The following is a 14895-nucleotide window of genomic DNA, read 5'->3' as shown; positions in this document are numbered from 1 at the left end:
GGACCTCATAGCCCACCCAGTTTCCCCCGCCTCTGCCGTGGGCAGGGCTGCCCCCCACCGGCGCAGGCTGCCCAGCGCCCCGTCCAGCCTGGGCCTGACTGCCTGCAGGGACGGAGCACCACAGCTTTTGTGCCCAGCTCTGCCAGCGCCCTCTGAATAAAGTATTTCCCCCTCACGTCTACCTTAGATCTATCCTCATTCAGTTTAAAAACTTTCTCTCTTATCCTGTCATCACATTCCTCAATTAAGAGTCCCTTTCCATTTTTTCTGTAGGCCCCATTACAGTACTGGAAGACCACAATAAGGTCTCTCCAGAGCCTTCTCTTCTCCAGTCTGAACAAGCCCAGTTCCCTCAGCCTTTCTTCACAGAATTGGTGCTCCAGCCCTCTGATCTGTTCATGGCCCTCCTCTGGACTCATCTTAACAGCTCCATTTGTATTGGGTCCCCCCTGACCCACAGTACTGCAGGTGATGTGGCACATGAGGGCAAAGCGAAGGAGGACAGTCACCTCCTTGTTCCTGTCACCGTACCTCTCTATTGATGCAGCTCAGGGCATTCTTGGCCTTCTGGGTTGCAAGCCTATGCTGGCTCATGTCCAGCTTTTCATCAGCCAGCATCTGCAAGTCCTTCTCCTCAGGGCTACTCCCATTCATCCAGCCCATGGTTGTGATTGCAATTGACCAGACCCAAGAGATACAGTTTGCTCTTGGACTTGTTGAACCTCCTTAGGTTCACGTAGGTCCACTTTTCAATCTTTTCAAGGGTTGGTTGGCATCCCTTCCCTGCAGGGGTCAACTGTGCTGCTCACCTTGGTGTCACTGACAAACTTGCTGAGGATACACTCAGTCCTACTGCCCATGTCACCAGCAAAGGTGCTAGAGAGCACTAGTCCCAACAGCAACTCCTGTAGGAATGGCACTCATCATTAGTCTCCACTTGGACATTGAGCCAGTGACACTCTTCGAGTGTGACCATCCAGTGAATTCCTTGTCAACCAAGCAATCCATCCATTAGATCCATGTCAGTCCATTTTAGATATAAGGATGCTGTGTGAGGCAGTGTCAGATGCTTTGTACAAGACACGGTTGAGCTCTAATTGCTCTCCCCTTTATTCAAAAATGCTGTAACCCATGTGCCAGAAACCACTAAATTTGTCATGCAGTTTTGTCCTTAATGAAGCTGTGCTGGCTGTTCTCAGTCACCTCTCTCTTTTCTCCGTGTACCCTTGCACAGTCTCCAGGAAGATTTGCCAACTTAGTAACAAGTGTGATTGCACAGATATTAAGAGTATGGAATGGTTTCAGTATACTGTGAATCAATAAGTCTGAGTCAAAATGGAAAGCCACAGTGGAAAACCCTTTTATTCTGTTTGCAGAAATCCCTGCTATACTCTACAAAAACAGCAGTAAGCTATTCAAAGTTAATAATGGCAAAAAATAGCCTTATGGAGTTTTTAATGAACATTTTATGAAAACAGTGTTTCTAATTTTCCTTTTATTTTCTTCAGTCCTTGAATTTGAACATGTCTATCTTGAAAATCTACCATGTGCTTCGATGTATGAACGTAGTTACATGCACAGAGATGTCATTACACATGTGGCATGTACTAAGTAAGTCTGGGTTTTATTATTTTTTTCTACTGCTTATTGTCATCAGATATGTATTCTTGTACATACTAGGAAATTTTCACTGCAAAAGCCTAATTGAGATCTGTTACGTCTAGAGGTGTCTGGTCTGGTATTGTCATGTCCCTGAGCTGATGGAGTTTAAGGACTGTTTGGACACTTAGACATAGGGTTTGATTTGTGGGTGGTGCTGTGCGGAGCCAGAAGTTGGTATTGATGATCCTTATGGGTCCCTGGGATATTCTGTGATTCTGTTTTTGTGTGTAAAGGAGAGTGCTTTCTGAAAAGCACAATAGAAGTTATTATTTAAGCAGACAAAAAGGGATTCTCAAAATTCTTACTGCAGTGTTCAGTATATACAGTAATAAAAAATACTGGTTGCAATCAAATGAAAGCTGCAACCAAATGAATTTAGCAGAACTGTGCAGATTGAGAAGAGAGCTTTCTTCTATGTGACTGTTTCTATCTATTTGTCTATCTAAGTACGTGTATATATATACGTAGAGGGATTTAGTTAGTTAGTTAGTAGTAAGCAATATCTGCTGTGAAACCAGAGCTAAAGTAGTAAAACTTACATGGTCAAGAGGGATAGTATTATTTATTTCTTAACTTTAGACTGTTGACCTTTCATAGGTTAATCCAGAGTGCATTAAAATGTTTGTTTGCTATCTCAAAATTAATAGTATTCATTTAGACAGACTGTTAACGGTAGTTTATCTAAGTACTATTCTCAAAACAACACAAATTATAGCATCTTAATGTCACTTGTTATCCAGAAGTGTTGTGAAAGTACTTAGTATGTGTATTTATGTATTTCTTCTTTTGTAATTCTAGGACAGATTTTATCATCACAGCAAGTCATGATGGGCATGTAAAATTCTGGAAAAAAATAGAAGAAGGGATTGAGTTTGTTAAACACTTCCGTAGCCACTTAGGTGAGAAGAAGTTGTGGGTGTTTTCGTTTTATTTTGTTTTCATTCGTTTGAAGAGAGGGTACAATCTCAGAGGAGAGAGGTTCTAGCATCCATTTATTACAGTGAGGGATTAAATTGTATCATGCGTAATTCTACTTGTCCTTTTACAATCTGCTTAAAGACTGCAGGAGGAATAGTGTGGGAACAGAATATGCAGTATGAATCCTGTGCACATCACTTACTGCCTTGTACCCTGCCTTTAAGGAGAATGTCTAGGACAGGTACAACATATCTACTAAAAAAAAAAAAAAGAGGGAGAAAAAAGAAGACAGAATCCAGGGATGTTCAAAAAGATACTACTTGAGGCCATGTTATCTTCCTCCTTCATCATCTATACTATGCAAGGCATTCAGGTACTCATTGCTGTTAGAAATCATTATCTGCTTAATGGAAAAGAAACAGCTTGATATGCAGCCTCACAATAAGAAAATTAAATAATAGTAAATTTTGTAAAACTATAATGTTATAGTGAGTTTTTGATTTTAAGCATCAACTTCTCATTACATACGGAAACAAAATGTGAGAACAAAGGCTACCAAGCAAAAACAAGGAAAACAAGTATTCTGAAGTCTCACATGCAGTCATTTTGATCCCTAACAAACGTTAAAAGCAGGGTTGCAATACAATTAGCATTCTGTTGCTGTTTCTCTCTTGAGAATGCAAGTCTAAAAGTGCTTTTATTTTTTTCAACTGTGCCATAGTCTTGTTCTCCCTCTTTTTTTCAGTTAGAGCTTTAAATTAAAGTAATTATAAAGTCATAACTTTCACTTACGTAGATAATAAGTACTCCATCCTCTCTGACCAGATGGTGAACAGTTACAGGATACAAAGTGTTTAAAAAAAGGTATCACAAAAGAACAGAAAACAAAACAAAACAAAACAAAACAAAAAAAAACAAAGGAAAAGGACCCTCACATCTCCACATAGTTTTTAAATTGAAACAGGATGGAGATATAGCTGAGACAGCTTTGGATGTCCATGGATGTGTTTAGGTTTTGGTGCTTTTTTTTTCTGTGCGTTTTTCTTGTGGAGTAGTGAAATGACAGATACATGTTTCCTTGTCTTGATACTATGTTAACTTATTTGATAGGTGTTATTGAGAGTATTTCTGTTAGTTCAGAAGGGGCATTATTCTGTTCAGTTGGAGATGACAAAGCGATGAAAGTGTTTGATGTAGTCAACTTTGATATGATCAACATGCTGAAACTTGGGTAAGTTGCTCAGTTCTTGAAAATGCTTATTTGGGTTTTTGATTAGGGGTTATTTTGTGTAACAGGTAAGTAAATAGTTTGTTTGACTTGATTATTTTTGCAATCAGGTTAAGATGATTACGTTGCATTAAGCAAAATACTTGGCTGACTATAGAAAGTTTATGACTGTATGCATCCTTCATAAGAGTGCAGTATGACTGCATACTTTTTTATTATCAAATGTTAGGCAGAAGGATATGTTGTTTCTTAAGTAATTCAGCTAGGCATCTTTTTTTTTTTCTTATTCTGTTTTCCCCAGCTGCTTGGCACTGAATATTAGAAATTATAACCAATTAATAGTTTCCGTAATAAAGAAACTTGGTCTGTATATATTATTTGCCATCATTTATTGTTTCAAGGCAAGCAATTTTCTTCTAATACTAAACAGAGCATGTTTTCTTTAATCCTGCTTTTGTTACACAGTAGATAGGTAAAGAACTTGGAAGAGATAGGGCGGGAGATTATTGGAATTATATCAGCAACAGAGGAAAACAAAGCCTGTGTTTTAATTTCAGATTGTGGTCAGAAAGTAGAAGGATCAACGAATGCTCTACCAAGAATGGTACTGGTGTTTCTACAAGCCTTGGGATATTAGAGACTATTTATTCCATGTGGCCTAGTATTTACTAGATAATTTTGAAACTGAGTTAAAGTATAAACTCAAACATGTTCATTACTGACATTGTTCTTCTAATTGAAATTAACACCAAGACTTCCACTGTTTTGAAAGCTGTTCAAACTGATATCTAGATACTTTTTAGAACAGCCCGTATAAATGCTTATGTTAGCTCTTTATGGATATAGTGTTAGTAATATCCTCCCAGTAGTGACTAAGTCCATAGGAATTGATTACCTGTTGGCTGTCTGCTGTGGAAAAAATCCAGTTAGTTTTAGCCTTCTATTTTTCTGGTGTTTTATGCTTAGCAGCCCTGTATTGTCACTGCAACATCAGTAAAACTACATGGTGAAATAAAATGAACTTAATATTAAAAAAAAACCTTTAACTCAGTAGTAGTAGCGGTAGAAGGTGTTTTTTTTCTCTGTGAGAATTCAGGGGAAACTAAGGTAGAATTTAAATCCATTTTGCATCAGGATATTGTGAATAATACTGTTAGTGTCTGCTTATGGTATGTCTCATGACATACCTTTAAATAGTTTTTCTCAGCATCAGTAGTCAAACTCCCCTTCCCTTTATATTTTTCCAGGCATAATTGTGTTAGACCTAAAGTGGTCTCTTTAATGAAGAAGAGGAACATATACAGCTGTAGTAGAAACAGTGTTGTGAACACCCTTTTTAATTTAATGTCCATTTCATTATCTTCAGTGCCAGTGCTTATTGGGTAGCTTACTGACCTGAGAAATTATTAATGGCTGTTCACTCAAGTTTGCAATGGTTAATTTAGAATTGATGAGTGTGATTTTTTCAGCTTGCATTAGCTTGTTTGTCTGCTTTGGTGGAGACATGCCAGTATGCTCTATGGTTGATTAGCTTTTTCTGAAGCTCTTAAGATCCTTTCACTTTTAACTAATGTGTACAGTGTAGCTGCCTACAGGTTCTAATGCTGTGTGCTTCCTTTAATCGAGGTGAGAAAGACTTTTATTTCTGCAGAAAGTGTGGATAACATGACACAACTATAGGCCATCATATTCATAATTCCTCAAAGACTTTTAGTTTTTATTATTCTTTTTAATCTAAAAGATTAGTGTCTGGTATCTGTCAGGCCTTTAGTATCTCCTAGTTTGATAAGATACTATGAGTTTCCTACGGAGACTGTCATTTCTTCATTACCCAACATTTAGTTCTAGCATTCCAGTTCTCAGTGTCTTAGCTTCTAGATTTCTTTAAATAACAGGTGTGATTTAAATTATTGACTGCATCTCTGCTTTATTTGTAGAGTATCATAGAATCGCAAGGTTGGAAATGACCTATAAGATCATCTAGTCCAACCATCTCCTCATCACCATTGCCACCACTAGCACTAAATCATGTTTCACAGCTCCTCACCCAGATGCCTCTTGAACACTGCCAGGGACGGCGACTCCACCACCTCCCTGGGCAGCCATTCCAGTGCCTGACCACTCTCTGAGAGAAAAAGTTGTTCCTCATGTCCAACCTAAACCTCCTCTGGTACAACTTGAGGCCATTTCCCCGGGTTCTGTTCATTGCCTTGGAGAAGAGACCAAATCCCTCTTCACCACAATCTCCCTTCAGGAAGTCGTAGAGAGCAATGAGGTCTCCCCTGAGCCTCCTCTTCTTCAGACTGAACAATCCCAGCTCCCTCAGCCGCTCCTCATAAGTCTTGTGCTCCAGACCCCTCACCAGTTTCGTTGCCCTTCTCTGGACACACTCCAGGACCTCAATGTCTTCCCTGTAGTGAGGGGCCCAACTGTATATTCAGTTTTAGCAGATGTGTTCCTTCTTTAATACGTGGTGTGCTCTGAAAGTAATGTATCCTATTTATTGCCATGGAAACTACTCTTGTAGTACAATAACACTATTTGATAGAGCAAATTCTCAGCTACTAAACACTTTTTCAACACGGTCACCCTTATTAAATATGCATTTTCTCCAGCAATGAGCAAGAGCCAGCACGCTGTGCTCATAAAAATCTTCATGGTTATTGGGAACATGGCTCGTCTTTCACATCACTGTCATCACTCCTGAAACGTACCCTGCCTCACTGTGCTCATATCCACTGTTTGGTCTCCATCATCATTCAGCAAGCATTGGCATTCAACGAATGCCAATAGTTGTCATTTTTTTCTGCTAGAGGAAATCAGTGACACACCTTTTTTTCATACGCACTTCCACATCAGATGTCATTTTGTCAGACTGCCCCTCTGCTGCCATCTGATGCACAAAATGTAACAGAATATTGGTGGGAAGATTCAACCTCTGTTGCCAACATAATAAAACAGGAGGCATTACTTTCACGGCAGCCCTCATATAGTCAGAACAGTTACGTATAAATGTACTGTGATTGTCATAATTTTAATTATATTTGGATAATTAACTTTTGTTTTCTGAAAACCTTGTTATATTTTCAGTAAGTATATGCCAAAGGTGCGGTTATCTTCATTTGCACTGAAGCATTAATCACTTAGAGCTGAAAGAAAAGTGCTACTGAATCACAGAAATTAATAGTCTTTACTGCTGTTCAGTGCTATTTAGTTGTTTTTCCATCATTTTTCTTCTTTCATATCCATCTTCTTCTGCTTTCTTGAACAGCCTCTTTAAGAAGCAATACGGAAGTAACAGAAATTGGCTGAACCATCTTGACTTGTTTGGAAAAAGCTTGGTTTTTAACAAGACGGATATTAGCAAGACTAGTAAATGAAGCTGAAGATTTGCTTGATGTTTGATTTCAAATTAGCTTGATTCTTAGCAGTAAAACCAGTCCTTTTTTTTTTTTCTTTCTTTCTTCTTGCAGCTATTCCCCTGGTCAGTGTGAATGGGTATATTGTCCTGGAGATGCCATATCTTCTGTTGCAACATCTGAGAAGACCACAGGAAAAATATTTATTTATGATGGACGAGGAAATAATCAACCACTCCATGTTTTTGATAAACTCCATACATCTTCTCTTACTCAGATACGGTTGAATCCTGTCTACAAAGTAGTTGTGTCCTCTGACAAATCTGGAATGATTGAGTATTGGACTGGTACTCCTCATGAATATAAATTTCCCAAGAATGTGAACTGGGAATATAAAACAGATACTGATCTGTACGAATTTGCTAAATGCAAGGCTTACCCATCCAGTATAAGTTTTTCACCTGATGGCAAAAAAATGGCCACTCTTGGGTCCGACAGAAAAGTCAGAATTTTCCGATTTTTGACGGGGAAGCTCATGAGGGTCTTTGATGAATCTCTGAGTGTGAGTTTGGTCTTGGTTCTCTTTGAGTCTTTATTTATTTCTTTGACTTTGATCAACACATGCATCTACATGATTACCTAAGTCTGAGCTTTATTGCTATGGTTTTCTTTCATAAAAGGTATTCTCTGTTCTCTTCTGTGGCTGCTGTGTTGCTTTGTCCCAAAATTAATTCTTTCTAGTGTATGTTAGCTATTGAGTGAAACTGAGTTGTTAGTTTTCATGTGTTTTCATACTGTTAGATTTCTTTTTATTAGGAAGCAATGAGAAAAGATATTTAAGTAATAAACATAGTAATGAAAAAAATTGTGATATTTTAAAAACTTTGTTAAGACAGCTGCATACTTGTTTTTCTTTGCTTCAGCAGAGTGCAACATGCCCATTAGGTCGAGTAGGATTACTTGTGTTTAATTCTTCAGATAAGTTTGACTTGGTTTGAATTCTTGCCTGGATTCTGTATTTTGTAAGATTTTGTGGATTGGTGTTTATCTGGATCAGGGCGTAAGTGTAACAGTGATTATTTATTTGTTTATTTTCCTGTAGATGTTTACTGAACTTCAGCAGATGAGACAGCAACTACCAGACATGGAGTTTGGCCGGCGCATGGCAGTTGAGCGTGAGTTGGAGAAAGTGGATGCAGTAAGATTAATTAATATAATCTTTGATGAAACTGGACACTTCGTTCTCTATGGAACAATGTTGGGCATTAAAGTCATAAATGTAGAAACTAACAGGTAAGTGTTAGTGAGATGTGTGCAGATAAATTTCTCTAGAATTCCATGCTTAATCACTCACATTTAAAATTTGACATGACTGGTTACCACCAGTCTTTGTTATTTGAGAGCCTTCAGTCAGACTGTTGATTTAAAATATTCCCTTGCTTATTAATGGATTGCTGCAATTCAAAGCTTACAAAATAAGATAATCTGTCAAGCTTTTTACTACATATTCATAGTAAAAATGAGTAATGAATTAACTTCTAATTAACAGTGTTATAAAGTAAACATGGATCATGCAGTTTGTTTTCTATAGCATAGGGAGGCTGATTAGCAGTTGATTAGCAATGATTAGCAAGTTTGAGTAGAGAAGCATTATAAATACAATTATTAAAAATTGTTTTGGGAAGGCTTTGGAATTTTGCTTTGAGTCTCTTGCAGTCAGAAAGGAGACATGTAACAACAGTCTTTACATTTCTTTATGTCTTGTACTTCAGGTGCATTCGTATCTTGGGAAAACAAGAGAACATTAGGGTGATGCAGCTAGCTTTATTCCAAGGAGTTGCAAAGAAGCATCGTGCTGCAATAACCATAGAAATGAAGGCATCTGAAAATCCTGTTCTCCAGAACATCCAGGCAGATCCAACAGTAATCTGCACAGCTTTTAAGAAAAACAGGTTTTACATGGTATGTGTGATCTCCTTTTAAGTAACACTATTCCTCTATTAAACTTTTTTGTTATTTTTAAATTTTATACTTGTGCCTTTCCAGTGCCTTTTGTCTTGAACATTTGAAAATGCAGCATTTCTAGCAGCGTCTTTTTAAGTTGCAAATGCATTCTAGAATTCTGTTTGAACTGGCTAAAACTTGATTAGAAACAGTGTGGTAGTCTAATTTCGTTTTCACAATTGCTCAAGCAGTTAAAGAAACTTTGATGTTTTTAGCTGTGTGAATTAGAGTTAGTTTAGTTTAAGAAATGTAAATAAGAACACTTAAAATATAATAAGATATTTTGCCTACGAAGAAACAATTAACTGAATGTATAAAACACACGAAAATTCTGAGTAGCGTCAGGCGGATTACAGGTAGCAAAGACAGGAGTCATCTTCACAGATGTAGATTTTAGAGGAGATGTGATTTATCAGCCTAGCAGTTCCGGAGGATTTAGCAGTTGATCTGGGATGTGATCACAGCAGGCTTAACAGGTCAGTGTGTTGCTGCTTGTGCTTGAATTTGATCATGTTTTCAGTTGCAGCAAAGTAGTGTGCTTCCTGAACCTTCATGTGGTTAGTATATACTGTGTAATAGAATATACTATGAACAATTTGACAAGAAAGGAAGAAAGGTCATGTTCAGTGTGGAAATACTGCTCATTCTGGTTAGTGCATGGCCATATGCCAAGTGAATGCATGCAGAAAACTAGTCATTGTCATTTGATACACGGTTGTACTTCTTCTGTGGCTTCTTGTGAATGCTAACATTTACTGTATTTCTTGCCTCTTCAAGAATTGCTTTAAAAATTTCATTTCTGAAATGTTTTTCCTGCTTTGAGTTGAATTTGCTGTTTCTGCTGTTTTTTATTAATACAGTAATCAGAATTTAGTTTCACTTTTTGGTGAAACCACAGGTTTTGTAATGAAGTCTGCCAATTTCAATACACCAATGCTTTCATTCCTTCCTAAAAGAAAGGTGCTGAACTACTATTATGGGCTTTATGTTAAAATGAGGAAGTAATTTAGAAGATAACAAATCACTGAAAGTTTATTGGACTTGCATATATTTGTACGGAAATTTGTGACTAGAGAGAAACACCGATAGTGCACAGCACTGAAATGCCATCTGTGAATCCTTTGCATTTCGAATCTAGTTGAGTGTCTAAGAGGTTAAACCATCACATTGATGTCTTGGGAACAGACTTATGTGTAAGATAAGGAAAAACAAAATACAAACTGTTACCTTCTTTGCTTTTATTCTTCAGTTTACTAAACGTGAACCAGAAGATACTAAGAGTGCAGATTCAGACAGAGATGTCTTCAATGAGAAACCTTCTAAAGAAGAGGTCATGGCAGCCACACAGGCAGAAGGTCCCAAAAGAGTTTCAGACAGTGCCATTATCCACACAAGCATGGGAGATATACATGTTAAGCTTTTTCCTGTTGAGTATGTATTTGGTGGTTTTTCTGTTACTCTGTTTCTCCTTCCTTGCCCTTTTTTTCTGGCAGTACCCAAACCTTACCTTTCAAGCTAGGAATGGTTCTTATCCTCATTGTTTTCTATTGTCCTTGTTTTTGGACGGTTTCTTAGTACATCAAGCTACCAGAATGTGACTCTTGATGAACAGAGGAGGGGAAAAATAGGTCAGAGCAACAGCAGTGGGGTGTCAAGTTTGTCAGGGTCTGATTTTGTTTTTTCTTTCCTTTTTTTTAACTGCTGGCTGAGGAAGCTTATTCCTTTCTTAAGTATTTTTCTCTCTCTAAATCTCAGATGTGGCTAGGTCATAATGGTGTCCTGTGCAAGCTACATATTGTTGTAATTCCATCTTGAAAGAGTAGAATGATGGTGGCAGCAGCAGATGTCGTCATGGGTCTGTGTAAGCCAGAGAAATAATACTGTTTGCAACCTCCAATATGTGGCAAATGTATTACATGTTACGGTACTGCAGATCTTTCAAGAGCAACATAAAATTTATACTAACATCAGTGCAACATAAATCCAAAACTAGGCATACGATTAACAGAGTTTCATGCATGATTACTTGGTATTTGTGTCAGTGTGTCTGCTTCATGATACTAATACATGCAAAGGTTTTGTTATGAAACAAGAGGTTTATCTCTCATGTCAAGTTTGCTATAAACTCGCAGAAATCCATTTCTCCAAACCAAATTCACGTTTTGTCACAAGCACAGATAAGGTAACAAAACTCAGTTTTATCCTGTAGAGAAGCTAGTCTTAAATTTCTGTATTAAATGATGTCTTCTTGCATGAAGCTGTACTTCCTGTGATTGTTACCTGTAGCACACAGGCTGCAGAAATAGTACAGCATGTACCAGTAAAAGTGGTAGGTCAAGTTATGTTATTTCCATTTTTTTTTAAATTCTCATGCCAGTAGATTTGCATGCATAATACATGCATAATATCATTAAGTTCATTGCAATACTTTACTTGCATTTTTTTAAAGTAAAATTCTTTCAGCCTTGGTTATTGTTACGTTTGTCCTTTTCTAATATTTTCTTCTGACTGAACTTTGAAATTAAAATCTTTTTTAAGATAAAATTGATTAAAAAAATAATTAGTATAACACTGAGGATGTGGCTTTGATTGCCCTTTGGCCAAGTTCTTGTGGTCTGTATTTGTGAATGACTACTTTTGTACTGTGTAGCAGGAACTGGGACTGTGTTTTGTCTGCTTTTTTGTTATTTTATTAGTGCTGTTGCACAAGATGCTTTAGAATATCATTTATGAATGAATATGAGTGAATGTTTCTATGAACATTATCTGGTATGCTGGGAAAAATGTGTATGACTGTTCGGATCTGCATGTGTAGGTCTACTCTGGTGACTAATCCATTTCATAAAGCTAGAGGAGGATTTACACAAACAACTGTAACTCTGGTAGCATCTAGTGGGAGAATGGGAGAAAAAAAAACACTTTAAAGAGATGAGTAAGAACAGTATAAGTCTTTCTTGTTTTGTTTTTGTTAAATGAAAAGTAATATTCCACCTGTGCAACCTCGCTCTGAACAATGCGTGCCAGCAGTTTCACAAAAGGAGAACAAGCTCTGTACTGACTGCAGAATCGCTCCACAATATTAAAACAGTGCCGTTTCAGATTCTACTTCTAATGCACAGCACTCTCTCCATATGGAGCTTACATTCCTGAATCATCTTTATATATCTATAGTATATAGATAGAAATCTGGAGAAGGAACACGTGGTCTTGACTTTGAGAAAACACATTTGGTTCCTAACCCCACTGCTGACTTCACATCTAATTGTGCAACTTCGTACTCCTAGCAAATTTTGTTTCCAGCTCTTGGTTTGAGGAAGTGGGAGGTTGGTTTAATCTTATTTCATGAAAGCCCTGTTGCAGTATGCTAAAATATTGCTCAGCACAACAGGATCTGAGTCTCACCTGAAATCTTTATGGCCTTGCCAGAAAACACAGGCTACCCTGAATATTTGTTTTGTATTACATGATTTCAGGTGTCCCAAAACTGTGGAAAACTTCTGTGTACACAGCAGAAATGGCTACTACAATGGACACATATTTCACCGTATTATCAAGGTAACCTGTAAAATTTATTTATTTTGTTGGTTTATCTGATGTAATTTCATGGCCAGCCTTTACATTTTCATTTGCTTTTGCATGAAGGATTTCTGGAAAAGTTTCACAGTGCCCTGAAAGGTCTGAAAAATACTGAGATACTAAAGACCTTTACATAAAATTTCTTAATAGCTGTCCTGTAACTGAAAAGGTGGAAAAAACATCTGAAAATTAAGATAAATATCAGTTCAGCAATCTTGAATGAATTATAATTTTATTCCATGTCAGAATGGTATCTCCTCTTAAGATTCTTACTTTAACTGCGTGAGAAACAAGTGAATACAGCCTAAATCTCTGCAGAAGATACAGACAGTTAGGTTCTATCCTTCACTAGCAGGAACAGTGAAGTAGTCTTGTTTGTGTAGGTTTTTTTCCCAATGCAAGGAATTAATTATTACCTTCATTCCTTACCCACCACATTTAACATTTAGTTTTGTTGGAAGATATGATGCAAGCTTGAAAAAAAGAAAACAGGAACCTAGCGTAAAACATTTTTGCTTATTTATTCCACATGATGATGTAATAACATCTAACTTCTGTGCAGGGTTTCATGATTCAGACTGGTGACCCCACAGGTACAGGAATGGGAGGTGAAAGTATCTGGGGAGGAGAATTTGAAGATGAATTTCATTCAACTTTACGACATGACAGACCATACACACTGAGCATGGCTAATGCAGGACCAAATACTAATGGATCCCAGTTTTTTATAACAGTAGTGCCAACCGTAAGTAGTATCGAAAGTATCAACTCAAGGCATGAGATGCTAACTGCATAGTAAAAATGCAGTAACTACTCTGGTGGGAAAAGGAACACAACACTGTTCAAGCAACCTTTAATTGTTACTTTGCAGCTAACTGCTGCATGCAAAGATGTACTGTGTGTAGACTTCATCAAAACAATTATCTAAGAAATAGGAAAGTGCTGTGACCATGATCATTTGAATTTAAACTGGAGCAAGAACCTAATCTAATTCTTAGTAAAACAAGATCGTTTTCCAATTTTGCATTACTAGAATATTTTGGAATAACGTGCTGCTTAATCTTAACATAAATCTAGCTATTGTTAGCACCATTCTAAGTTTTTTGGATTAGTATCAGCATAACTGCTTAAAGTTGCTGATTCCTATACAGAAAAGCCAGTATACAAATGAGAAAACTTCCCTGCTAATATTTTGATCTGTATACAACTTCACAGAAATACATAAATGAATTGGGCAGTGAATCTAATGTGCAAAAAATACATTAAGACAGTACTTAGAGAAATTTTGTTCCTCAAAGTCATGTGTCTTCTTAAGAAGTATCCATCTACCAGAATTTTGAAGCTCATTAAATCACATCATTGCCTGTGTTCCAATTGGGCATATATTGCTAATTGGGCATATTGTATGACTCTGAATTAGGTAGTATTCTAGACTAGCATTTAAATTCAATTATGAAACTACCATGAAATAAATGTGCATTTCAATGAAATGAATTTGAACTTTAAACTATGAAATGTTGCTGCATTACTAGAACTTGATGTCTGTAGCACTTCGGGAATGTTTTTAAAAGATAAGTCAGTATGCATAGCTGCACTGATAACAGTCACTTAGTTTCAACAGCTGTTTTACAGTTACTTACACAACAAGCATACGATCAGTAGTCTTTAATATATATTCATGTTCACTTACTCTAAGCCACTCTCATTTGGTATCTAAGCTACATGCTGCTTTCTATTTTAATCTGCTTTTTCTTTCTTCTGCTGTATCCTCAAACAGCCTTGGCTAGACAACAAACACAGCGTGTTTGGACGGGTGACCAAAGGAATGGAAGTTGTTCAGAGAATCTCTAATGTTAAAGTCAATCCCAAAACTGACAAGCCCTATGAGGATATCAGCATCATTAATATCACAGTGAAGTAAGTCAGGTGTCTAAGGTTCCAGCTTAAACAGAAGAATGTCGTCGTCGTGGGACCCAGGAAAGAACCCAGAAGGAATAAAAGCTTTTTTGATAATTCTTGGATATAGGAAGTGCCATGACAAAGCAAACATCAGTTCTGCTGTTTTTCATGTACCTAAAGTGCCCTAAGCCTGTATTTCTCGGTAAATTTGTCTTTTTAAAGTAAAAACATTGCCATCTTTCTTACAAA

General features: G+C 37.1%; 1 protein-coding gene across 1 annotated transcript in view; it reads left to right on the top strand.

Moving 5' to 3' along the window:
* PPWD1 (peptidylprolyl isomerase domain and WD repeat containing 1) overlaps window positions 1–14895 on the top strand; it is a gene marked incomplete at its 5' end in the record, with an annotated part of 15729 nt that extends 834 nt beyond the window's left edge. Inside the window, 10 exon segments of the mRNA XM_042825995.1 lie at window positions 1509–1611; window positions 2461–2561; window positions 3691–3811; window positions 7282–7729; window positions 8270–8460; window positions 8940–9129; window positions 10421–10602; window positions 12645–12726; window positions 13310–13492; window positions 14525–14895. Of these exon segments, the coding sequence (XP_042681929.1) occupies window positions 1509–1611; window positions 2461–2561; window positions 3691–3811; window positions 7282–7729; window positions 8270–8460; window positions 8940–9129; window positions 10421–10602; window positions 12645–12726; window positions 13310–13492; window positions 14525–14668 (1745 nt within the window).

The sequence above is a fragment of the Centrocercus urophasianus genome, unplaced genomic scaffold, assembly GCF_019232065.1.
Source record: "Centrocercus urophasianus isolate 14NV4802_14NV808 unplaced genomic scaffold, USGS_Curo_1.0 seq_25, whole genome shotgun sequence".
Lineage (NCBI taxonomy): Eukaryota > Metazoa > Chordata > Aves > Galliformes > Phasianidae > Centrocercus > Centrocercus urophasianus.
This window is presented reverse-complemented; position numbering and strand designations above follow the sequence as displayed.